Below are 24,042 nucleotides of genomic sequence, written 5' to 3'. Positions count from 1 at the left end.
ACGAAGCGCTGAATTGTTTGCCACTTTTGCAAACAATTCCCCTTATTCCAGTCTGCACGAATGACATCACCACACATGTTGCGTAGCTTAAGGAAGCAGGAAACATGGCGCCTAAGCAGCACAAATGCTTGAAACTTCAGTTATATTTTACAAAGGATATCAACAAGGCAATTTGCAGTACTTGAAAAGTGGAAGTTTCATCAAGGGAGGAAACACTACAAATATGCAAAAGCATTGGGCACAAAATACGTGATAACTTAAAGTTAATGACGTGTTTTAACCATTGACATATATACTGGACAATTCGTGTCCATAGACTCCAATTATAAGTTTTTGTGCCAAAATGGGAGGTTCCCACCACTGCCATTTTGACCGTGTCACAGGTTCAGTCAAGCCCAGGCAATTCCATAAAAGGGAAAAGAGGTGGAGCTGAGGGTGGGGCTGTAAGGCTGGGATCAAATGGCGACACCCGTCGAACTGAAGCGATGTAGCTACAAGCTAACCCAAGGCTAACGTGGAGGTGGGAGATAAGCTAACGGCGGTAGCTACCTAGCTACAACCGGAGTTAACTGTGCACAACACCAGAGCTTCTGAGTCAGAGATATGCCAGTCTGACCACTGGGTAAAACCGGGTGGAACACAGGTCTCCCGAGAGCTTAACAAGCCGGCAGCGACGCAGCAGACAGGCGCCACGATCAGAGATGCGCCGAGCTGCCGCTGAGGAGAACCGGGTGGAAAACATCGGTTTCCATCTGAGAGCTCCACAAGCCGGCAGCCCAAGCAGCAGACAGGCGCTGTTGCGGTCAGAGATGCATCGAGCTGCTGCTGAGGGGAGGGGACCATACCGATAGTCGGAACCCAGCTCCACCAACATGTTAAATTTCAACCCATTTTCTAAAATGCAGCATTATGTTAAATGCACTGGGTTTTACCCTATTACATTTCAATGTCATGGTTAAACAGTACATGTTAAAATCTAAGCTCAGCTAGCGCAAGAGCGGCAGTAACCTAAAATACATAAATATAATTTTACTTAACAAAAAAGTGAAGTGGAGACTCCTTGGACGCTCTATTAGACACCACAGCAAGTCATTTTGTCCAATAATTGCACAAATAATATCAAAAAAGAATGCACAAACTCTACAACTAATGGTCTAAGTTGGGACACTGAAAATCGCAGAACAGTTTTCAGGAGAGGCCGAGGCTCAGGCTGAGGCCTTTCCACGGAGTTAGGTCTGTAGTCACGTGGGTTTAATGCTCATTAATTATACAGAATTTTAGGCATTTAATACACTTAAACAGAAGAGTGGCAAAATAATTCACCACCATCAGAGTTGTCATGAGTGTAAACTAGATCTATTAAACCAAAAACATGTTCTGGTACCAGGCTGTAAACATGTTTATTTCTGCTGTGGAATTGGTATTTTTAACATGGGAGCCAATGAGGATTTGCTCGCTTCTGACACCAGCCCGTAGTGGATGAGGGGTGGAACTGCAATTTTTCTCACTTCCGTGTTGGCTTCATTTTCATATTCGAATTATGGGGGCTTGGTTTTAACCCGTTCTGGACTTGACTTTTAGCGCAACAGCAGCTGTGACGTTCGCATGTCCTCCCCATTAATAAATCGGGTAACACTGTCTATCATGTTAGTGGCATTTACCTCATATATACACCTCCACACTAGCAGACTGCAGCGATAAAGGTCCGACTTTAGTGAGATTTTTCAATCGTGTAAAAGCTACAGCAAGAACATGACTCTCGCTTCACAAGGAGCATAAAAGAGAATATTTGGAAAGATTATTCCAACCAATACAGATCCAACTGATTATCATAAATAAACTGACAGTTATAATGCAGGGGATTGTATACAATTAGTTTTTTGCCAAGGCAAGGCAAGGCAGCCTTATTTATATAACACATTTCCTATACCGAGGCAATTCAATGTGCTCTCCATTAGCAAGAACATTAAAGTCAACGTGATAGAAAATACAATTTGATAATTAAAAAGAAACAAAGTTAAAGGGTGAGCAGTTACAGTGCAGAAGGTGCAGCATAAGAACCTTTATTCAAAGGCTGAAAACATGAAGGTTTTCAATTTGGATTTAAAAGTTACTAGAGTTAAGGCACATTTGAGGTCGTGAGGAAGCTGATTCCATCTGTGTGCAGCATTGTAGCTAAAAGCAGCTTCACCCTGTTTGGTTGTGACCTGAGGTTCTACCAGCTGACTGTTTCCTAAGGATCTCAGAGCCCTGCTGGGTGTATATACCTGAAGGAGATCTGATGTATTCTGGCCCCATGCCATTGAGTGATTTATAAACTAGTAGAAGTACTTTGAAATTGATTCTGTAATTTAGTGGTAACCAGTGTAGAGATTTAAGAACAGGAGTGATGTGCTCGGTTCTCTTGCCACCTATTGAACTACTCTGGAATTGATGAGGAACTGGATCAATAAACAGAATCAATAATGCCATTGATGTTAATAAAAAAAAAGATCAATTCCCACCCCTACGCACGAATCTCTCTATGGAGGGCCGAGGCGCCACCTGTGGCCCGCGCAAAATGCCTTGGGCTATTACATTAAAGTGGTGGGACCTTTAAACATTAATGAGGACAAATCTGTAAAAGAGGAGGAAAGAAAAATAAACAGCACTTTAGAAAGCTGAGGAAATGAGTGAATGCAGGAAACACAGGGAGTGAGCTAACTATGGAAAGCCTTTTTCAATATGTAATCAGCAATCGGACCTCTCTAATTCCGGTTTTTATAGCAAGTTGCACATTTGGGCAGAACAAATGTAGGTGCTCTACAAATACAGAGAGAACAATGCTATGCTTTTTTCTGACCCAAAAAAGGTTCATATTTGTGACTGAAAATCCTGATCCGATTCGAACCGTGACTTATTTTTATCTGTTGCACCACTAATTTGAGCATTTAACATTCTTCCAATCATTTTCTAGATGATCAAAATGCTCTCTAGCAAACTTCAGACGGCCTGCACGTGTATTGGCTTAAGCAAGGGGACGCATCTGGCACTGCTAGATTTGAGTCGCTGGCGATGTAGTTACTGAAGTAACTTTGGTCCCAGTTCTCTGCAGGTCCTTCACTAGGTCCCCCTCATGTAGTTTTGGGATTTTTGCTCACCGTTCTTGTGATAACTTTGACCCCATGGAGTGAGATCTTGTGTGGAGCCCCTGAATGAGGGAGATTGTCAGTGGTCTTGTATGTCAACTACTTCTCTCATCTCTTTAAGTTGGAGAACTTGCACAATTGGTGGCTGACCAAAAACATTTTTGCCCCACTGTAATCTCTTCAGCTATTTCTCCTCCCCTTTTGCACTAAAAATGAAAAAATATGAAAGATCTGAGGTAAAAGTTTAAAGATATTTTAGTTTATTTGGCACAACTTGTGAAGTAGTCATTTGCCCTGTGTAGCGATGGGTACAGAATTCGGTACTTTTTAAGGTACCGACCGAATTCCATAGTACCGACTGAGCACCGATTCAAGTCTTTTGAAATGGTGCCTCGTTTCGGTACCCATCCTTCATAACGAGAACTAGCCTAGACAGCTGCGCATGCGCAAGAGCATTATGTCGTCGGTCGCTGCAAGCACGTTGTAAACAGAGCAGCATGGTAGAAAGAACGCACACTAAAGCTTGGGTCCACTTCACTAAATGTGATGGTTAACTGGGTGATGATGAAACCATCGACAACTATCTAAGTGAGACATCCTCATCTTAATCTGCTCCGGTTGGTAAATAAAATGTTTAAGATAACGTTAGCTTGATATGTTAGCTTCCATTCCGCTAATGGTGCATTCGCTTTCTCCTCGGAACTCCGAATTTCCGACAGGAAGAACATGAACGCGCTCAAAAGTTTGGCTTCACTTTACTAAATGCGACGGGTGATTGGGTGAAGATGAAACCAGCGACAACGATCTGTGTGAGGCATCATCGTTTTAATCTGCTCCAGGAGTTAAATAAACTGTTTAAGATAACATTAGCTTGATAAATTAGCTTCCATTGCCACCATTGTTATCAGCTAATGGTGCGTTCGCTTTCTCCTCGGAAATTCTAACTTCCCAGTAGGAAAACTCAAATGAAAAAGGACGACAAAAGGAATGAAGATACACAGTAAATTTAGTTCACAGTAGAGATGTTTGCTTCAGTTTAATTATCAGCTTATAAAACTACAAGGACGATGTTAAAATACAAACAGTTGTATGTTATTTATCGTGATATTTATCAAATATGGTTATATATTTAGAAAAATATATATTTAATTATAAAAGAGAATTAAAATATTAAACACTCCAAAGTATCTAAAATCGGCACCGTTGAGTACCGGTATCGATTCCTAGGTACCGGGAATTAGTACCGAATCGATTCAAATGTCAAAGGTACCCATCCCTAGCCCTGTGTGGTGACAATCCACTAAAACAAAAACAAGAATCTTCACTCAAATCCTGTGTTCATTAGCTGCAGATCTTTATAAATGTTTTATCACCGTAACTGCAGCACACAGAAAAAATAAGGATACATTAATGCGTAAAATCTTGGCATCATGCTCTGAGACAATGAGAAAAATCTGCTTATGTCAGTATTGGTTTATGTTGGTATCGAAAACAAGAGTCAGGCAGTATCGGTATATCGGTAAAACAATCCTGACCATTTTGTCCAACATGGAACAAGGCTTGGACACCACTGAGTTTGGTTCTAGCTCTTTGTGTTGTCAGTGTACATCGAATGCTTTTGATCCCCTGTACGTTGTACATTTTAGGACATCCTCAGGTCTCAGGTGTCAGACCATAGAGTAAATAGCCTCAGGTTTCATTAAAAAATCTATCAGACATCTGACTATATAATGTCAGTCAGAAAGGTCTCAGTAAAAAAATAAATAAATAAAACATCAGACAAAAGGGAATCAGTAAAAACGGCTTCAGGAAAAAAGTTGTCAAACCAAAAGCCATCAGAAAAAAAGTTGAAGCCTTTTGGTGTGACAACTTTCTTCCTGAAGGCTTTTAGTTCAATAATTTATTTCATCAAGATTTTTTTCTGATGCCTTTTTGTCTGACGTTTTTTCCTGAGACCTAATCCTGAATGCTATTTAGTCAGACATTTTTGAATGAAGCCTGATGGGTTTTTTTTTCTTCTATGGTCTGATGTCTAACACCTGAGACCTGAGGATGTCCTAAAATGTACACCGTACCCCTTCTTCACTGTGACTGACACTCATTTTGTCAAACTAGAATAACTTTGCTGCTCTCAGAGAACAGTAAGCTCAGTCCTCTTTTCTGTTTCACAGTTTGAGCCAATGATGCCGTGGCCCGTTTTAAAAATCTTGTCAGTTTTATTTCCTTATCCCCGTTTCTTCTGCCCCCGGTGATTAATCTACTAGTTTATGTCTGTGAGTCCAATTCCAGTTGAGTTTATTTCTTTAATCAATATCTTTTGGATTTTGCTTGCACTCTGGGTCCTACTTCAACAAAAAACCCACGACCATTACATTGTAGCTGAGCAAGGATCTCATAACTACACATAATGAAAGAACAAAATGTTCCAGGACTTTGAATGGAAATCGAGGGATTTCCAGCTTTTTCCACAAGAGAATGAATTATCTTTACGAAACGCCAGCGTGCAAATTATGAATATCAGCATTTTTCAAATGCAATGCAGGCTTTGGGGGAATTTGCGGTGGGATGGCAGAACTGAGCTCTGAGGTGTTTGGAATTCCACGTCTGGGCCTGTAAAGAGGATGCTGCTGAATTGATAACGACGATAGATATGTGACGGGGGACTCTGGTGGCATGGCGGTTAGGGATCAGTCCACTCTGTCCTCATTAAAACGGCTCAATGTGTTTATGAGAGATGAAGAAAATAAGAGGGGGATAAAAGGAGGGGATGAGGAGAAACACTTTTGAAGTTTGTCAAGGTATAAATTAAGGTATAAATTAATGATAGGTATTTTTACCCAGGGGATCTAATCATCATGTGTGCAGACAGCACCGGCAAGTGAAACGGGGAAAAAGAAGCGAGGTAACAAATGAGAAAATGGCCAATTTTCTTGAACAGCATGAGGTAAATGTGTAGGTTTGCTGTTATTTTTGAGCATTTCAGCAGAAAATTAGTTTGGCTGCGTTTTGACGGTGCAGCTGTAGTCCAGGAGGATGCATAATTTAAACCGCCATAAACGCACCTTGAGATGCGAGCGTTCCGTCACAATTGTGACCAGAAATCCAGAGATTAAATGAATATTCCTTAGATATAAACAAGACGTGTAACCAGAATAAAGGAAAACTCTGCAACACTCAGCAAAAACAAAAGGAAGATACGGAACTAATTTCCTCTGAGCTTCTTTATAATTAGATGCCACTCCTGGTTATTCATCTCTAAATCATCCTCCTGGTCCTGGAATATTCATGAACAGAGGTTCAGGTGTTAGAAAGCTGAATCAGGCCACATTATGTAGCTCTGATCCAATCTCCCAAGACAAAATACCGGATGGTGCGAAGGAATATCGAACTTCCAAACAAGGTTAAGAGGAGTTGATGGTCCCAGTGCATCCTCCTTAACTAGCCTCCATTTTTTAAAAGCCAACAGAATCCGGTTCTGTTACCTAAGGTCATGTTTAAAACATAACAGCTCGTGGTGGATTTAACGACATGCACGTGTAACATTTCCCTGGCCATAGCCGCTTACGAAGACGTCAAAATAAACATGAGCTAACGTGAGCGCTGAATGCTCAGGAAGACAGAAGTAGTGAATAATTAAACTTCCTTTTTAATCTTTAATCCCGGTGATTAATGTCAGTGGAAAACCTATTTGGCCCGACACCCGAGGGGAATGCTTATGAGCGTAGTGATTGTAGTGATATGATTACTTTTATGGGCGAGGCGCTAATGTTAACTTGAGCAGCTCGAGGGGCCGAGTGCTGCCGGCTTCGGGTGATTACTCTCCTTCTAGTAGGAAAAAAACCAGGAAATGGTGAAAAATGGAACCTTTTCTGGGGTTTCACTCACCTGCTGTGGTTGTGAGCACATCTGTTGTGTTTCTCAGCCCCATGAAGTCAAACTGGTAAAGCCTCCAGTATTTCTGGTCCGAAGTCTCCACTGAGGTTCTCTTCCACTTGTATATAATCTCGTCTCGTGGGTAGCCATCTAGAAAGCACACGGAGACAGAAAAGAAATGTAGGTTAAAGGCAGGGAGATTTAGACCGCAATGCAGTTTTGGTTGTATGCATGATTTATAGTTGGGTTATGTATGATTTATACAAATTTATACGGCAGGTTTTCATTAGGAAGTCAGTGGACTGCAGTCCAACTCAGCAATCCCTCTCGCCTTGTTTGGAATCCGCTGAGGTTCACCTACGATGAACATGTATTCACCCTGCCATGTAATGTGACGTTGATTAATTTTTCAGTTTCTCGACCTGCTTCAAGTAGATTTTGACTGACTCAAATAATTCTTTAATGGCAAAAGATTTGAGACTTTAGAGCTCGAGTGGAACATTTCAAACCCACTTTACTGAAACGTAATCAGGCAGAGGTTGTACTTTTCCATTTCTCTTGTGTGTAATTTTACACTCCTTTCCAGTTTCCACTGGGTTTTAGGTCCATAAACAGCCAATCAGTAAACATAATTGAAAATGTGCGTAGAACCTATAAATACTGCTCTGACTTGACCAATCAAGATGCACACATCCTCTTTTTCTGAATGTAAAGTGATCAATCAGGTCATCTTATGCTGCACTACCTCTGAGCTGAGCTGAGTTTATGACAGCCAGGACACTCGGGTTTTCTCTCTGAGTCAGCAAGTGATGTAGGGTTAAGTTCGAACTAGGCTATGAACCGAACACGGTATAAGACACAAGTTAAGGAGTATGCCTTTAACAAGACATTTCATACATGATGATCAGAGCTGCTGTATAATTTAATCTTCGGTCCACTTCCAGACAGATTTGTCCTCTCTTCTGTCTCATGATTAGCAGCAGCTGGGATGTTTATGCCCACAAAGTAATTATTTTTTAAACGACATAACCACTTTCAAGTGAAACACACTCTTCCTGGTTTGACTTTCTTTCAGGTGCTTGCTCACGATCGATATTTGTTAGGATGTTATCTATGCAGCTCCATTGATCCACCTGGCTGTCGGAGCATTTAACCAATGGTTGGTCAGATGCTGCTGCTGTCAATCATTGCAGGAGCGTGCACAGTGTCGGATAACTCGTCTATTTATTCCCTCTGTACTGATGGTTTAGGGCAGAGGCGTCAAATATGCGGCCCGCGGGCCGGATGTGGCCCGCAAGCGGGTTATATCCGGCCCGCGAAATGGTTGTGTAAACTTTATTTTCATACTTTACAATGTACAGTGAAAATAAACTTATCTTTATGATCAAGTTTTCTCTGTAATGAGTATAAATAAAACAAAGCTGCGCTCAAGGCTCACACAAGAACTTGAATCACATCCTGAAGTTGGCTGCCACTCAGGATGTGACTTCTGATATTGATGTGCTGGTGAAAGCTAAAAGATGTAAAGTAAAATGAGTCAAATATACTTTAAGTGTTGCAGGAAACTGATCTAGCCATGTTATCTGTAAGCTCTTTCAATCACTAAGGACTGTTTTTTTAATTGATTGATTTTTTATTTTATTTATTTTTTTTTCAAATTTTCAAGTACACTTCAGGTGTTGTACTGGTACTACACTGTCCTCAGGCTCCAGCCTTGTTTTATATTGATTGTATTAAAACAAAGAAAACAATCTGAAGTTGTTTTTAATTTACCGGTTCGGCCCACTTGGGACAAGATTTCCCTCAATGTGGCCCCTGAGCTAAAATGAGTTTGACACCCCTGGTTTAGGGTATTTAGGAAAGTAGTACCTCTGTTCCATTTTTAGTTCTTTTTTAAACACAGATAAGGTTTTTCTTTACCTTGCTGACGTTTCATTTGTGGCTGCAAACATCTTCAGAGCTGACGCTGATCAAAATAACTAAATCAGTACCAAGAAATCTGGGTAGTTTCAAAAGTATTACCTCTACACCAACGGTTGCTGTGAAACAACCTGAGGTTGTAACTCTACTGTCAGATATCAATGTTTCCCACACCCTTTCTGGAACCATTCAGCAGCTCAGTGTTGAGTAAAAGTGTCATGTTCTGTGTCCCTTTGTTCCCCAGCCCCTCCAGTTCTCACTCCAGGTTCTCCTTTTGTGTTTCATAGCGCCCTCATGTGTACTTTGTCTGCGTCTCATTTATGTGTCTCTTTGTGTTCCTCATTTGTCCCCTGGTCTTCAGCCTTCCAGATATATCTCTCAGGTCCTGTGTTCCTTTAGTCTTCTCCAGTCACCCCTCTGCAGCCAGTCATCCCTCTGCAGTGTTTATAGTGTCAGCTTTTCATTTTATTAGTCTCTTTTATATGTTTTGTCCCACCAGTCTTTGTAGTTCTCCTTCCCTTTAGAATATTAGTTATGTGGTTGCTTTTCTTGTTTTCAGGTTTTTTCTTAGGTCATGTGAGTTCCCTCCCTGATTAAGTATTGCTTTCACCTGGTCCTCTCCCCACACACCTGTAGCTCATCTGCCTCCCATCATGCCCCAGTTTATTTAAGCCCTGTCTTGTCTCAGTGTCTTGTCGGTCCATTGTTTGTATGCCAGCATTTTCTGATGCTCTGTGTGAGCTTTGTGTCTCGTCCCAGTTTGTGCTCTAGGTGAGCTTTTGTTCTTCTGGTTTTGGATTTTTGGCTCCCTCCCTTCGGATTTATTTTTGTTTCATCCTACAATTAAAAGGATTTATTCTTGTATCAACTCCTGCCTCACATCATCCTGGGTATCTGCATTTTTGGGTCCTAAACATCCCCATAACGTGACAGAAAGTGATACGTCAGGAGAGTTAATTAGCTTAATCTACTCTGGACCTAAATCAAGAGCTGAATGACACGTTGGTAGTCTTGGGTAATTAATTTCCAGGGCAAAAGGAGTTGTAAAGTTAAATTGTGACTAAAATTATGTTTAACCAAAAATGAGTTGTAGCAACAAGGGGGTTCTGATCTTTGCTTGCTCCGTCGGGGCAACTGGACTAATCGTGTAGACCGTTTCAACTAGAAGACGCCATCAATAAGCTAGTGGAGCAAATACCATGACACAGGAAAAGAGCTTCTTCTTTTCTAAAACAAATACAGTTGGTAAACATTATTGGCATCATTTTTCTCCTGGTGTGTTTGGACAATTATCTTCAATGCTGACGGTATTACCATTGTGTTGCCAGTGTGTCTTCAGCGCTACAAAATGTTTCATACCTTTAAAAGCCCCGTAAAGCAACATGTTCGTTCACGATGTCAGAAATCAGACCCTACCGAGGCCTCGGCTGCAAATTCTACCAGCCTGTTTCCAAATAACAAGGGATGCCCGCTTGTTTTGTAAACGCCAGTCTACTATGAACCATTTGGCTCTTTTATTAAAAAAAACAGCATTAACCTAATATGGTATTCCCAATTTTTAAAATTACCCCATTAGTCATGTTTTTGGAGCTATTAAAAGTAAACATGTGCTTTCTAATTTTATTACCTAAGAGGATTTGCTCATCTGAAAACAGACTGAAGTGTAGTTAAAAATACTGGGAGAGAAGCTGTCAAACTTTTGTTTTTGAACAGCCATTAATGAGCAGAAGATCAGTAACAGTTTATTCTCAGTCTGAGTTGCTGCTGGAATATATTTAACTCGGACTTGGTGCAACATTTTTCATTCCCCATGTTTAGAAAGTGCCTCGGGTCTGAATGGATAAAACTGGAACCATTCGGGATTATTTCCCCCTTTTCTTTCCCGTCGTCACACGTTTTAAAATAAAATGCTCAAACTTTGGAGGAGACCAAAATAAAATTGACAGCGTCTGATTATAGAGCTGTCATGAACTCCTGCTGAGAGGCTTTAAATGAACAAGGGCCAATCGTCGCCATGGCCACCATGAAGTTACCGTTACGGTTTGTTGTCCCGTTAATAAGAATGGCTCTGACGTTCAACACTCTGCCATCAGCAGGTCAACAGGTTGTCTGCAGGGTCATAAAAAGCCAATCTTAGGCGTAGGACGCCATAAATAAGTCAAGATTTCCATCAGTTCAATCATTTTTCTTCCAATGACTTAATTATGCATTTACTGATTAGTAACAAAGGGTTACAAAACTTTCATCATTAACTCATTTTTTTCATTTTCCCCAACATGTTTGTTTATTCTCAGTGATATTTGTACTTACCCATCATCTCCTTTTCATCTTTCTATTAAGGTAGCGCGACTCATGTTGCGAATGACCGCAGTCACCAATTCTTGTTGTGTCTTACCCACGTATGTCTGATCTTTGAATTGTGTGTGAATTGTGTGTGCTGAAACTCAATTTCGTTTCTCTGTATGTCCTGCACATGTGGTAGAAATGACAATAAATGACTTTGACTTGACTTATATGAGACATGTGGTATTTATTCATTGTTTTAATTGCAGTTCTGAGGATTTCATGTGAATGTTTAAAGAGACAATGTGTAGTTTTTACCATTAATTTCAGGCAATGGTCATCAAAATGTTGTTGAAAATGAATGAAATGATGCCCAGTTGATGAAAAATATTAGTGGCTTTATAACATAAAAATCTGTCTAAAGTACATAGTGTAGCGTCTCTGGGGAACACCATATTAGACATCATGTTTCCTGCTACGAGAGCCCATGAGGACAAAATGCATTTACTGATTAGTAACAAACGGTTACAAAACTTTCGTCATTAACTCATTTTTTTCATTTCCCCAACATGTTTGTTTATTCTCAGTGATATATGAACAGATCCACATTTCTTACAATAGACCAAAGACCACCTGGTGCATCGTTCTTCTAGTGCAGAGCCAAACCATCTCAGAGGTCAGATCTGTGGCTGGTTTATTTTACATGCGACTATAATACATCCTTCTTTCCTAAAACTGAATCAGGAAGCTGACATCAGTATAAAACATCTCCAGTGCTGTTTTAGTTGTACAGTAATCCCTCGCTACTTCACGGTTCGTTCATCGCGGATTCGCTGCTTCGCGGATTTTTTCTTTGGAGCATTTTTCAGGGGGAATTCGCAGATTCGCGGTATTTTTCACTGATTCGCGGTATTTTTCTATGCGAAATATCAAGAAATTCTTGTTTTTTTTTCATCAATTTCATCATAAAATGCAGTTTTTGAAATAAAACTAAAAAAAACAAGTAAAAAATTTTTTTCTTGAGTTTTACCCACAAAAACAGAATGTGATCATACGATAATTCAATATAGTACTGTATGTCAGACAGGTCAGCTGGATTCGGGAGTTGAGCTTGTAGGGAGCGTGGTTTCACAGACGTGGAAGTGATAGCGTCGGTGAAACGCCGGCTGATTTAGGAAACCCCCGAGCGTTCGAGCGTCAACGAAGTGACACGGAAATGCCTGGCTTTCCAGAAGTAAGTAAGATAACTTACTATGAGCTGATAGTTTGTTGGATTGATCGGTAGGTTGGAAACTCTGATCATGAATCTGAAGAAACGATGACTGAGTGGTGAGCTGGAAAGGCGACTTCCGTTTATAGCCGCGGTTTGTGACGTAGGTGCGACGTGGAGGGAATCCCCGCGAGGGGCATGCTGAGAGTCCCTACTTCGCGGATTTTCACCTATCGCGGCCAGGTCTGGAACGCGTCTACCGCGATAAACGAGGGATTACTGTACTACAGAACAAAGGTAAAACAAATAAACTTGTAAATAATTAAAACAAGGTTTTGGAATGACACCAGCAGCTGCACTTAGGGACCTGCTGTTCCTTCTCAAGGTTAATGATCTCCATCTGTTTCTGAGATGATCCTCCAACTTATTCAATAATCTGATCATATCTGAAAGAAGTCACCAGGCTGATGTCAGACAGGAAGTCTTCTGCCCAGAGCCAGACAGCTGTTTAAACTGATGGGTGTGGTCCAAACAGGAAGTCCAGTTGGGTGCCTGTCCTTGTAGCACCTGCTGGTGGAGTGAAAACAGGACTGTGGGGAAACGTCTGCTGAGCCTGGAGGTCATCCATCACTCATGCAACAATGCCAGTACCACTCTGTGACATAGCGACTTCTTTAGTTCTATGGGGCTTTGGCCACACCCACCAACACCGGCCTGAGGGTGCGCCCATGAAGCTTGTACCCTACTTTGGTTACTATGTCGAAAGTGCCAGGCTCTTTGTCTTCTATGGGGGCATTGAAAAAGGCTTCATGCTCGTAGGGGTCAAACTTCTGGCCCTCAGGGCTGAGCCTAACCAGGCCGTGATCGTTAAACACCTTCTGGACCTGGACCTCGGTCATCACCAGGCCATCAAAAAGGTTCTTCGGGTGGGGGTTTCTGACTCGACACTTCCTCCTTAGGTACGCTCTCCATGGCCTTCTCCAAGATATCAGCCACCTCTAAGAGGTCCTTACAGAAGCTCTGGATGCCGTATAATTTGGCGTCCTCCACCATCCTCTGACTCCATGTCCTCAGGTTCTTTGTGTCTGGTAAAGCCCTCTTGTACTTACCCATCATCTCCTTGAGCTGCTTCTCCAGCTGGCTCTTCTCCTCCATCAGAACTTTGTCTGCTCCACTCTGCTCTGTCTTCTCAGCCTCCTCCTCTGACCTGTGGCCATTCTTCTGCTGTGTGGCTGTGCACAGCAGCCATGGGGATGCTCTTAATAAAGCAGCATTTTTTTTACTGTGTGGGCGTCGGAACGAGACCCCGCACCGTGAGAAAAAACATCCCAGCTCTAAAGCTGATCTTCATCCGCGTACGTCACGCAATCAGGAAGCAGAATATCCATGTGTTAGAGCGGTTTGGGCCGCTGCTTTAAAAAAAGTGAGGCGCGAACTGGAAAAGTTTCCTCCGATCACAATTCCACAGCTGATTATGAAAGAATGGATAACGCTCAAAATGTGTGGATTCTTCCTGATGTAAGAGGTGAGTCTACTTTGTTTTGGTAGTTTTGGAGTTGACATCATCTTAGCGCGCAACATTCTGTGACTATTTAAAAAAAAACAGTTAAAACGCTGGCAGTGAATGAGCTAAAAGTTGTTGTTTCACACATTTACCTCTTCACCTGTTGCCAATGATGAAAGGGAGTCTGATGTGCTTGTTATTTTGCTGAAGTTTGCACTCCCCAGGGCTTTTTGACCCTAATGAGCATCCATTGGTAAGGCCTTAAGCTTGGTTTATGCTTGACGCATTCACTTTCCGCTTGGTGATGCGGCTCGCGGATGGAACGCGCTTCACAACTCGCAGTGTTTATGGTTCGTGCGGCTCGTCTCTGCAGTGAGCCAATATTCTCCCAAACTGTAGGGGGCAGCATGGAGCTCTACGACAAACATCCAACACTACACCATAGTAGAAGTAGAAATTACTGTTTACAACACGGCATTTCAGCATTTTTAACAGCGTTCTCATCTTTTCCGACAGTGCGAGCTATTTCTCTCCAAGAATTATTAACAACATGTTGATCACGGTGATCTCTGAGAGCTGAATCATACAAATGTCTGTATTTACGAACCTCTGCCATACTAGTTCTTGCCGGTCCGCCATGTTTTTCCACGTCCGTCCGTCCGCGTGGTTAGAAATTTTCCGAGGTGCACGTTGCGGAAATTCTGGGCCGTGCGGAGGCGCGGTGGAGGGGCGTGGTTGTTAAAATGACGCAACTTTTCCGCGCGGAGCCGTGCGGACCTCGCGGACGCGTCAAGCATAAACCAACCTAATAATAATAATAATAGCCTTTATTGTCATTGTACAGGATACAACGAAATTGGAGTGCCACTCCCTTGGTGCACAATACAATAATACCTCTAAATATAAAGGTCCCCTAAAACAAAACAATAGTAAGTAACAAAACAATAGTAACAAAATAATAGTAAGTAATATATGCTGACTAGCACCCTATTTACAGAATAGCAGCTACCATATCATGTAAAAAAAAATGGCATTAGAATAGCAGCATAGTAGTTGACGGTGACCTGAATTGTCGCTAAGCAGTTTTAATTGTTTTTATGCTTATTCACTATAGAGATCGTCCTGGGAAAGAAGCTATCTCTGAATCTGTTTGACCTGGTTTTATGTGACCTGTACCGTCGACCTGATGGTAATAGTTGAAAGACGTGATTGCTGGGGTGAGATTGGTCCTTGATGATATTGCTCGCTCTGCTGAGGTACCGAGAGTTTGCAATGACCTCCAGGCTGGACAGAGAGCATCCAGTGATCTTCTGGGCTGTGTTGATGACCCTCTGCAGTACTTTACTCTAACACAGAAATACTGCTTGCAACGATGTAGGTATCTACTGCCCCCTATCGCCAGGAAAAATACACACTGTTACTTTAAACTAAATTCAAGGATACAGTACAGTAATTCCATCCATTATTGATCTAACACAGGTCAAGGAGCCTCCTCATACCCAGTTAAGCTTTGCATTGGCTGTCAAAATAACTATTTCATATCAGATCGATTTATTGAAAACAAAATATGATTAAATGGTATGAAAGGGCAACACCAATACACTTTATATGGTGGGTCTATTCCAATGGTCAACAAACTGTGGCTCTGAAGCCACAAGTGGCCCAATGCACCTTCCATGATGGCTCTTGATAAATTTGGCTACAGATTCAGCTTTTGAATATGGATACAACAAAAGTGCAGATTTAAAGTGTGCATTTTCCCAGGTGATAGGGGGCAGTAGCTACTTACCTAAATCATTGCAAGCAAGCAATATTTTTGTGTTCAAATAAGACCTTACCAACAGATGGTCATCAGGGTAAAAAAAATATCCCTGGGAGCACAATTTTCGAACGTGTACTTTGTCAGATGGGTCAACCTCCAGCAAAATGACAAGCACATCCGACTCCCTTTCATCACTGGCAACAAACGTAGAGGTAAATGTATAAAACCAGTGTTTGTGAATGTAACTTGTAACAAATCAGTAAATGTGTTTTGTCCTCACAGGCTCCTGTAGAAAGAAACATCATGTCTAATATGGCTTGGTCCAGAGACTTAGACCCGCTCTCATGTATTTCAGACCAGATTTTATGGTTACATGTTAAGAAGACGCCAAAATTTTTCAACAACTGTGCGTCATTTAATTCATTTTCAGCAACATTTCGATGGAGTTTTCCAGAGATTAATGGTAAGAACTACACATTCTCTTTAAACCACTTGACATTTTCTATCATGGAATAACGTCATTGAATTTCTGTATTTACACAACAATTACCAATAATATTTTTAGATCTATCTGGTAATTTAGTTTGACCTAATTTTCCACAGATATCAACAGACTAAAGAGAAAATACTTAAAGTTTTAATTCTTACAAAAAATTTTAAAAACTCAAAGACCCAAAAAAAACAACCAAACTCTTGCAGTAGATATTTATGGAAGAGGAAAAATTATTTCTGACTTCTCTGAATTCAGAGAAAATAAAAGAATGTTTATTTCTCAAAAAAGATAGTCTTTAAGCTGCAGACTCCTGCTCTTTTCATACAATCCCATTTTATAAATACCCAAAAGACACCACGTAAATAACCATATAACACAAAAACAGGTGCCAATATCAAAAGCTTTAAAATAACATATGAAGTTTAGAAGTTTGACTGTTTTCAAAAACCAGCAGTGCACCTTTGTCTTGGCTGGACTCAGCTGTTAGCTCACCGGTCTGCTCTTGTTTGTGTAGTAGGTGGATTTTTCAGGCAAAGATCACCTGTCTCTTTGTTACATATCAGTATTTCTCTGTACGATGCCTGCACTCAGTGCTCCAATAGCTTAAAAGCCTTTTTGTCATCTGGTTCAAGCCCCTAATTGAAAAGATCTTCTGATTCAAGCCCCTAATTGAAAAGATCTTGCATAATGTCTGAATACATTATTAAACAAAAAACCCTCAAAATTAATGGGAAAGATTAGCGTGGCCATCAAAACATACATCAGGTTCGTAATGTTCATTCTCAGTGAATGAAAATGAATGTTCCCATAATGGGGGGAGTCATGGGACTCGCCTAATGACATGGAGGGTACATTGTAGATGCATCAACAGTATTGTAATACTTTAAAAGTACAAAGAATAAACCTGAATACAAATCTCTACACTAAGATGTGCTGTATAAACCAAAGGTGAATCTAAATTAGCTTAATTTGGTTTTAGCTGAGAAATTATCCATGTGTAGTCAGGTGACTTATTGATGTGGATACATATTAAAATCTAGGGAAGGCTAGAAACATGGCGGCAGATGCTTTCAGTGGAAGCAAAAAAGACATAATGGAAGCCTATAGAGTCACCAGCATTTCCACTAATGACTGCTCTGTAACATCAAGCTTCATCACACTGGGAATAAATTGGATATATGTCTGAACACTGTTAATGGAGTATCTGTACCGAACACTGAGCCCAGGTTCAATAATCAAAGACAAGAACTGGTCTGAACAGAGGTAACCATCTGTTCATAAATTAGACTTCATCACACCGATTGTGATGTCGAGGCTGACAGGACGATGTCTTGATTAGTGTCAAATGCAATTTTGAAGGTTTTGAGGGGATTTTATAACAAAAGAACCAGGCTTTTCTAGTAATTTGGAAACATTATTGCTTCAAAACACTGTTTTTGTTGCTTTAACAACTAAGCATTTTGCATAATGAGGCAATCATGAAAAAAAAGCGCTTGTAATGAAAAACAAAAGGCTCTGGTGAATCAAAAATGTCATCTACCCTGAAGAGGGAGAAGAATTAAGTCAATAGCCTTCATGCCTTTTTTTTTTTTTTTGCTTGCTTCTGACTAAAAGTCCAAAGACCATGATGTTTTGCCCTTTTTATGTGTTAAATTGTCTGCATTGTTATAAAGTAGGAATGCACTGATACAATACTGGTATCGGTTAAAGATAACCGATACAAATGCAGGTACCTGAAAGTGGCTTCACTGTAAAGTGGCTTCACTGTAACTTGTCATTTCTGTTCACCTAATGTTTTAGTTTTGTGATCTTTTCTATTAATATATTTTATTTTTATCCATCTCACTTTTTTCCTGTTGAAAGCAGAAAAGAAAATAAAACCTGCAGTCCAATTCATTGCATTTCTTTGTGTGGTAGAAGTATCGATATCTGTAATCTGTATCGGCGAGTACTAGGATCCAAGTATCGGTGTCGTATCGGTTTGGAAAAAAATGGTATTGGTGCGTACATGTTATAAAGTATACTATGGAACAGTGGAAACCAATGTCCTCTACCAGATCTGTGGCATTAGTTAGACTATTAAGTTAGTATTAGGGATGAGCCGAATATTCGTTTCAGACGAGTATCCGGTACGGATAAAGCATTTTTGACGAATACGAGCATGAAACGAGTAAAACTCATAAATATCTGTAATCATGCTGAAGAAAAATCCTCATTGGGTAACTGACAGTCTTCACGCTCTGTGATTGGCCAGTCACGTAGAGCGCCCGCCCCTCCCTACACACAAAACTCTGCAGCCGGGAGCTCTGTCCGGCCCATCCACACACAGACAATAACGGATTTCTCTGTGCTTGCTTCACTGTTGCTCACATTTCTTCAGAACTCCTTAGGTTTTCTTCAGCTCGCCTCTTCTTCGGTTTAATATTTAAAGTAACTTTTTTCGTAACGTACGTGGTGCATTTGACAAGACAGAGCTGAAAACGGCTCGTGCTGCGTCGGCCACTGCCTCTGCTCCGGTCGAGTTTTTTTTTCTCCCTCTCCCTCTCTGTATGTATTAATTCATGCACTTTAATAATAATATTCTGATTTTATTGAAAAACTTGTTCTGTAATAGTTCCTTTACTATTGTGATCATAAATATTTAATCTCAATTCTGAGGCTGCTCTGTAAATAGTTTTCAAAGAAACAATACACATAGCAACTTCTGATCAATCCGTATCAATTTCAGACTTAAAATAATGTATTGATGGAAACCACACCCACTTTCGGGTTAGGTCACGCCCACTCCGAGTACAGATACAGATAATCTTGATGGTTGGGGTTGAACAGATAGTGGTGTACTCGCTCATCCCTAGTTAGTATGTAAGTTCACTTTATATCACACAGTGCTTCACAATAAAGGAATAAAACAAATGTACACAAACACAAGACAAGGAATAGAAGGGCATTAAAGCAAATTTAAGTGACTAAAACTAAATCAGTCAGCACAAATCTAGTTAAAAGCCAGTCTAAATATGAGTGTCTTCAGCAGCTCTTTACAGGAAAAAAAAATACAGCCTAGGTTAATAAAAATGGAAGATATGCATTCTACAACCTGGGCTAAAAGATAGTGGTTCCAGGAGCTCATTTTAAGGCCAGAGGAGACTAAGGCCTAGTCCACACGTAGCCGGGGTTTTTTGAAAACGAATATCCACCCCTCCAAAAACTTGCATCCACACCACCTTGTTTTAAAACAAAACTGTGTCCACACGTACCCGGATAAATACGTTGTTAAGGACATTGCAGACCTGTAGGCGGCAGTACTTCCCCCGTTCTTAACCTCATCCTTCGTCTGTGGTCTTCCACTAGGAGCAGTAATTCCGCTTGCAAAAACAAACGAGCAAAAAGCGCTTGGACAATTGATAAAGCGAGGGCAGCTCTGAGGGCATCCATGATGCCGGCTAGTGTAAACACCGGTCGCACACGTGATGTCAGCATTGTTTGTCGCGGAAAGTGACGTTGCGGACCTTAAAACTCCGGTTTTGTCTGTCCACACACAGACGCCCAAAACGGAGAAAACGCAGATCTTCACTTTGGCCGGAGTTTTTAAAAAGATCCGTTTTCGTGTGGAAAAAACTCTGTTTTTGTGTGGATGACAGGCCAAAACGTAGAAAAATATCTACGTTTTGGCAGATCCCCGGCTACGTGTGGACAGGGCCTAATGGTTTTGACTAGAAGATTCCAGGTTGCATGTAGGGGTGGAGCGCTCTAAAAGTTCAGAGGTGTTAGCTAGAGATGGCTGAGTGCAGTGATGTTTCATTATATTGTAAGCTTGTGTGTGGGACCGCCAGCGCTCCAACTACCCAACCCTTGCATCACCTTACTTTATCATGAGATAGGTTCGATGATTACCGGACAAATCATCTTTCAATTCAATTCAAAAATACTTTATTAATCCCAGAGGGAAATTGATTTCCCCACTATGACAGTACCAGGACTGGTAAAATTGCACACACATGTTAAAGGCAGGTGTGACACTAGTGATGTGTCAGTCGCGAACGAACCGGCTCTATGAAGTGAACGACGGGAGCCGTCACCCTCCCTCCCCTCCCCCTCTTGCTTTGGTGAAAGCCACAGGTGATTGGTCAAAATGTGTAACTGCGTGTCCAGACTATCCACACACAGAGCAATAGGGGAGGGGAAGAGGGAGGATGAGACTCAGACAGACCGACACAGCAGAGCACATGCAGGCGGAGGGAGAAGAGAGGGGATGAGGAGGAGGAAAAAGGCGAGCGAGAGAGAGGAAAGTGCAATGAAGATGGTGAGAAAATGAGCGACAGCAGTCGGAAAGTTGAGATTTCTTAAAGTGTTCAGTAAATAAATCCATATAAATGATAAATTTTGATATATTGCATTTTTTACATTAGTAAGTCATTTTACATTTAGTTTTGCATTATTTTTGGTGATAAATACGCAACAGAAAATCTGAGGAGTCACTTGGGAGCTGAAAGAGCTGGCTCTTTTTGGTGAGTTGAGCCAAAAGAACCGGCTCTCTAAAAAGAGCCTGAATTCCCATCACTATGTGACACTGCTGTTTCTAACAGTTAAACCCCAAAATTCAGCTCTGCTTAATCCAGCGGCTTTTGGAAAACAGAATGGACACCATCCTGATTATCAGACCTCTCCAACAACGAGTGTCTTTGTGGTGTTGCGGGAAAACAATCAACTGATTTTCCAACCTGCTGAGGTTCAATCAAAAATCCAGATGTATAAAGCACAGCTGGGCACAAATCCCCTGCAGAATTTGAAGAAAGCAGTGTAGCAACTAAAAAAGGAGCTGGGGCAGTTTTTCAGGGACAAAAGAACAATGCCAGAAAACAATCATAGATCTGAATGACAAGCTTGAAAAGTCTACCAACAAATAAAAAGTCTTGGTTTGGAAGAAAATGAATTATTTTTTTATTTAAAAAAAAATAATAATAATAGAAGTTTATTTAGAGACTGAGAAGCTCCTGCAAACAAAGAGCAGCAAAACAAAAGGGAATACGAAAAGGCTCAACACTGAAAGGAACCCAACCCGAGTCGGTTAAGATCTTAGAGCAAAACAAATTTATCCAAAAAAGAAAAAAAAACATGTTTTTAGATAGTGCCTCTAAGGATAAAAAGCACAAGACGCTTCACAAGAACCAAAAAACAAAAGATTATTTAAAATGTATCGTAATAACAAATGGAGAAAAATGAAACATTGAGCTCTGCTGTCTGAGGGTAGGCCCCGCCCACAACGCCGCGGCTGCTGTGGCTCCCAGTGTTTTCTTTACTGTGGGAAACGGGTAATAATGGCTCTCTGATGGGAACAGGTTGCCGGCCCCTGGTTTAAGTGTTTCAATTTTTTTTATGAATTCGACTAAAAACAAAGGCGCCCGGCCTGGCTCGTGTCCGAGGTAATTACACAGTCGGTGGCCCGAAGCCCGGCCCGAGGGCCGTCGGGCCGACCCGACTCGAGGGCCTAGGGCTTCAGTGCAGGGCTCTATGTCCCGGTGCATTCCCTTAGGTCAGCTGACCAGAGACTATTAACTATGCCCAGGTACAGCTTGAAGTCTCGTGGGAGCCGTGTCTTCTCAGTGCTGGGACCAAGGCTCTGGAATGAGCTGCCGGCCGATGTGAAGCAGGCCCAATCACTTGAGAGCTTTAAAAGCTGACTAAAAACCCATCTGTTCTCGTTGGCGTTTGGACATTGAAGTTGGGATTAGGTGGGCAGCATCACTTTGAATGTTTCTGGATCTGATTCTGGAAACAGGGCTGATATGGATTGCTAAACTGGACTCAGGAATTCTTATTGTATTTTAATGGTTATATATGTTTGTTTTATTGCTGTGTTTTGTTGTGTTTTTTATTGATGCACAGCGCTTTGTTTGTCCATGTGTGTGTGAATGGGTGAATGACTGACTGTGTTGTAATGCGCCTTGAGGGGTTCCAGGACTCTAGAAGGTGCTACATCAAATACAGGCCATTTACCATTAAAAAAACAAAAAATAAACAATGAAAATATGAAACTTTGACAACAGTAAAGACAATAATTATCCATGGATAGATTAAAGTTTGGCCTGAAGAAAAAAGTTCTGGTTCCTTAACATTTTAGTGATGACCTCTGACTAAAAGCCCTTTTAAAGATCTATCTGTTCAGTCGTTAACAAACAGGATCCAGAAGCTGAAATTAAAGAAGCGCTCCCGGTGACTGGTTCCAGTACAGCTTTTAAATCCAACTGCTTCCATTTAAACCAATGAGGCATTTTCTAAACTAAAAACACATCTTAGATAACTTCTTCGGGTGCTGATTTTAGTTGGATCATTTTGTAGGTAGTTTTTAATAATAGAGCTCTTAAATTTAAGGGTTAATTTAGCAGATTTATTCTTTTGTTTTTGGACTAAAAAAAGAGTAGCTAAAGTTCTTTCTGTGAAGTAAAGTTAGCATATCTGTGCATGTGTGCATTTTCTGTGCTTGTACTCACAGCTGGAGAATACAAGAGGACAGGAGTGTTCATCCATTGGGAAATTATGAAGCTGCAGCTGGCATTCTGCGTTGATGGTCATCCTGAAGAGGAAACACAGAGACGAGCTCAGACATTCAAAGCACTTCAGCTGCTTCACATCCTAAATTTATTTGACCGTGAAGCACATTGAGTGTGCACAGGATTCATTATCGCGTTCATAGCATGATGCACTTTTTGCACTGGAGTACATGAACCTTTAGCTTGAAACCAGATGGTGCAAGATCACACTCAATTGCACAGTTGATGCGTGAGATCCTTCAAAATGACAGAGGAGTTTCATCATCGAATTTGGATGTGGTTTTTCACCCAAGTCAGGGTCCAAAGGCATGTCTGCTCCAAAAATTGAGGGTACTTTGCTATGAGCGATTGATAAGTCAATGCACCAGCTGTTCAGGAAAAGCTGCAGTGATCAGAAAATATAGTTTTTTACTTTATTTGACAGGTTATCTGAACCTGGCAAAGCTGACTTCCTCCCCATGTTACCACAACATCCCTTAAAAAGAGGAATTTTCCACTCAATATAATATAAACTATGATAGTGATATCACAATTACTGGCCTCTGCTCTGACTTGTTATACGTTGTTGCGTCTTTGTCCTTGATACAATACCAAATTAATTGCCTGACTTGGAACATAAAAGAGGAGTCTCAGTATGAGCAGGAGGAGGGCTGCCTCTCTCGCTTGTCTGTAGGTGAGCAAATTGCAAATGATGTGCAATCTCAATTTGCATACTCACTCGCTTCCATTTTCAGTTGGGAGCCAAGATATCCAAATGTGGGTGAAGTGTCGAGCTGAATGAGAACCAGATGCAACAAATGGGTGTCGCCTGGTCAAAAAAAGGTCTCCACCTGGCTTTAACTAAGCAAATAGGTAGGCGCCTCCTATTGGATGATTACTGCATGGGCATTATCTTTCAGCTGCAACACGTTATTTAACCCCAACTGGTGCAATGAGTTGCTTCTCATTAAGACACATCTGGTGGTCATGGAAAAGATGTTAGTCTGTGTGAGAAGGGTCAGATCATTAGCATCAAGCATAGAAAACATTTAAGGAGATGCAGAAATGACTAAATCTGGGTTAAAAAACTGGTCAGAGTCCAGACGTACCCTGTTCCAGAGTGATGGGTGCATCAGGGTAAGAAGAGAGGCAGATGACGTGATGCACCCATCACGCCTAGTGTACAAGCCTGTGGGGGCAGTGTTATGATCTGGGGTTGCTGCAGTTGGTCAGGTCTAGGTTGAGCAACAGGATGTGCTCCAAGAATGAGGTCAGCTGACTACCTGAATATGCTGAATACAGATTTAAGAGTCCTACTCATTATTCTTCAGGATGCGCTAAC

The 24,042-nt window shown here is 41.2% G+C and overlaps 1 protein-coding gene and 1 pseudogene across 1 annotated transcript in view; both read right to left on the bottom strand.

Annotated features, from left to right (window-relative positions):
* LOC107396560 (gamma-aminobutyric acid receptor subunit gamma-3) overlaps positions 1-24,042 on the bottom strand; it is a 179,384-nt gene that overhangs the window by 48,127 nt on the left and 107,215 nt on the right. Inside the window, exons 6-7 of the mRNA XM_070544193.1 lie at positions 22,662-22,744; positions 7,014-7,151 (exon numbers count right to left, since the gene is read on the bottom strand). Of these exons, the coding sequence (XP_070400294.1) occupies positions 7,014-7,151; positions 22,662-22,744 (221 nt within the window). The remainder of the gene's footprint in view (positions 1-7,013; positions 7,152-22,661; positions 22,745-24,042) is intronic.
* Positions 7,160-15,381, bottom strand: LOC129154678 (grpE protein homolog 1, mitochondrial pseudogene; annotated as a pseudogene).

This window comes from Nothobranchius furzeri, chromosome 14 (assembly GCF_043380555.1).
Source record: "Nothobranchius furzeri strain GRZ-AD chromosome 14, NfurGRZ-RIMD1, whole genome shotgun sequence".
NCBI lineage: Eukaryota > Metazoa > Chordata > Actinopteri > Cyprinodontiformes > Nothobranchiidae > Nothobranchius > Nothobranchius furzeri.
This window is presented reverse-complemented; position numbering and strand designations above follow the sequence as displayed.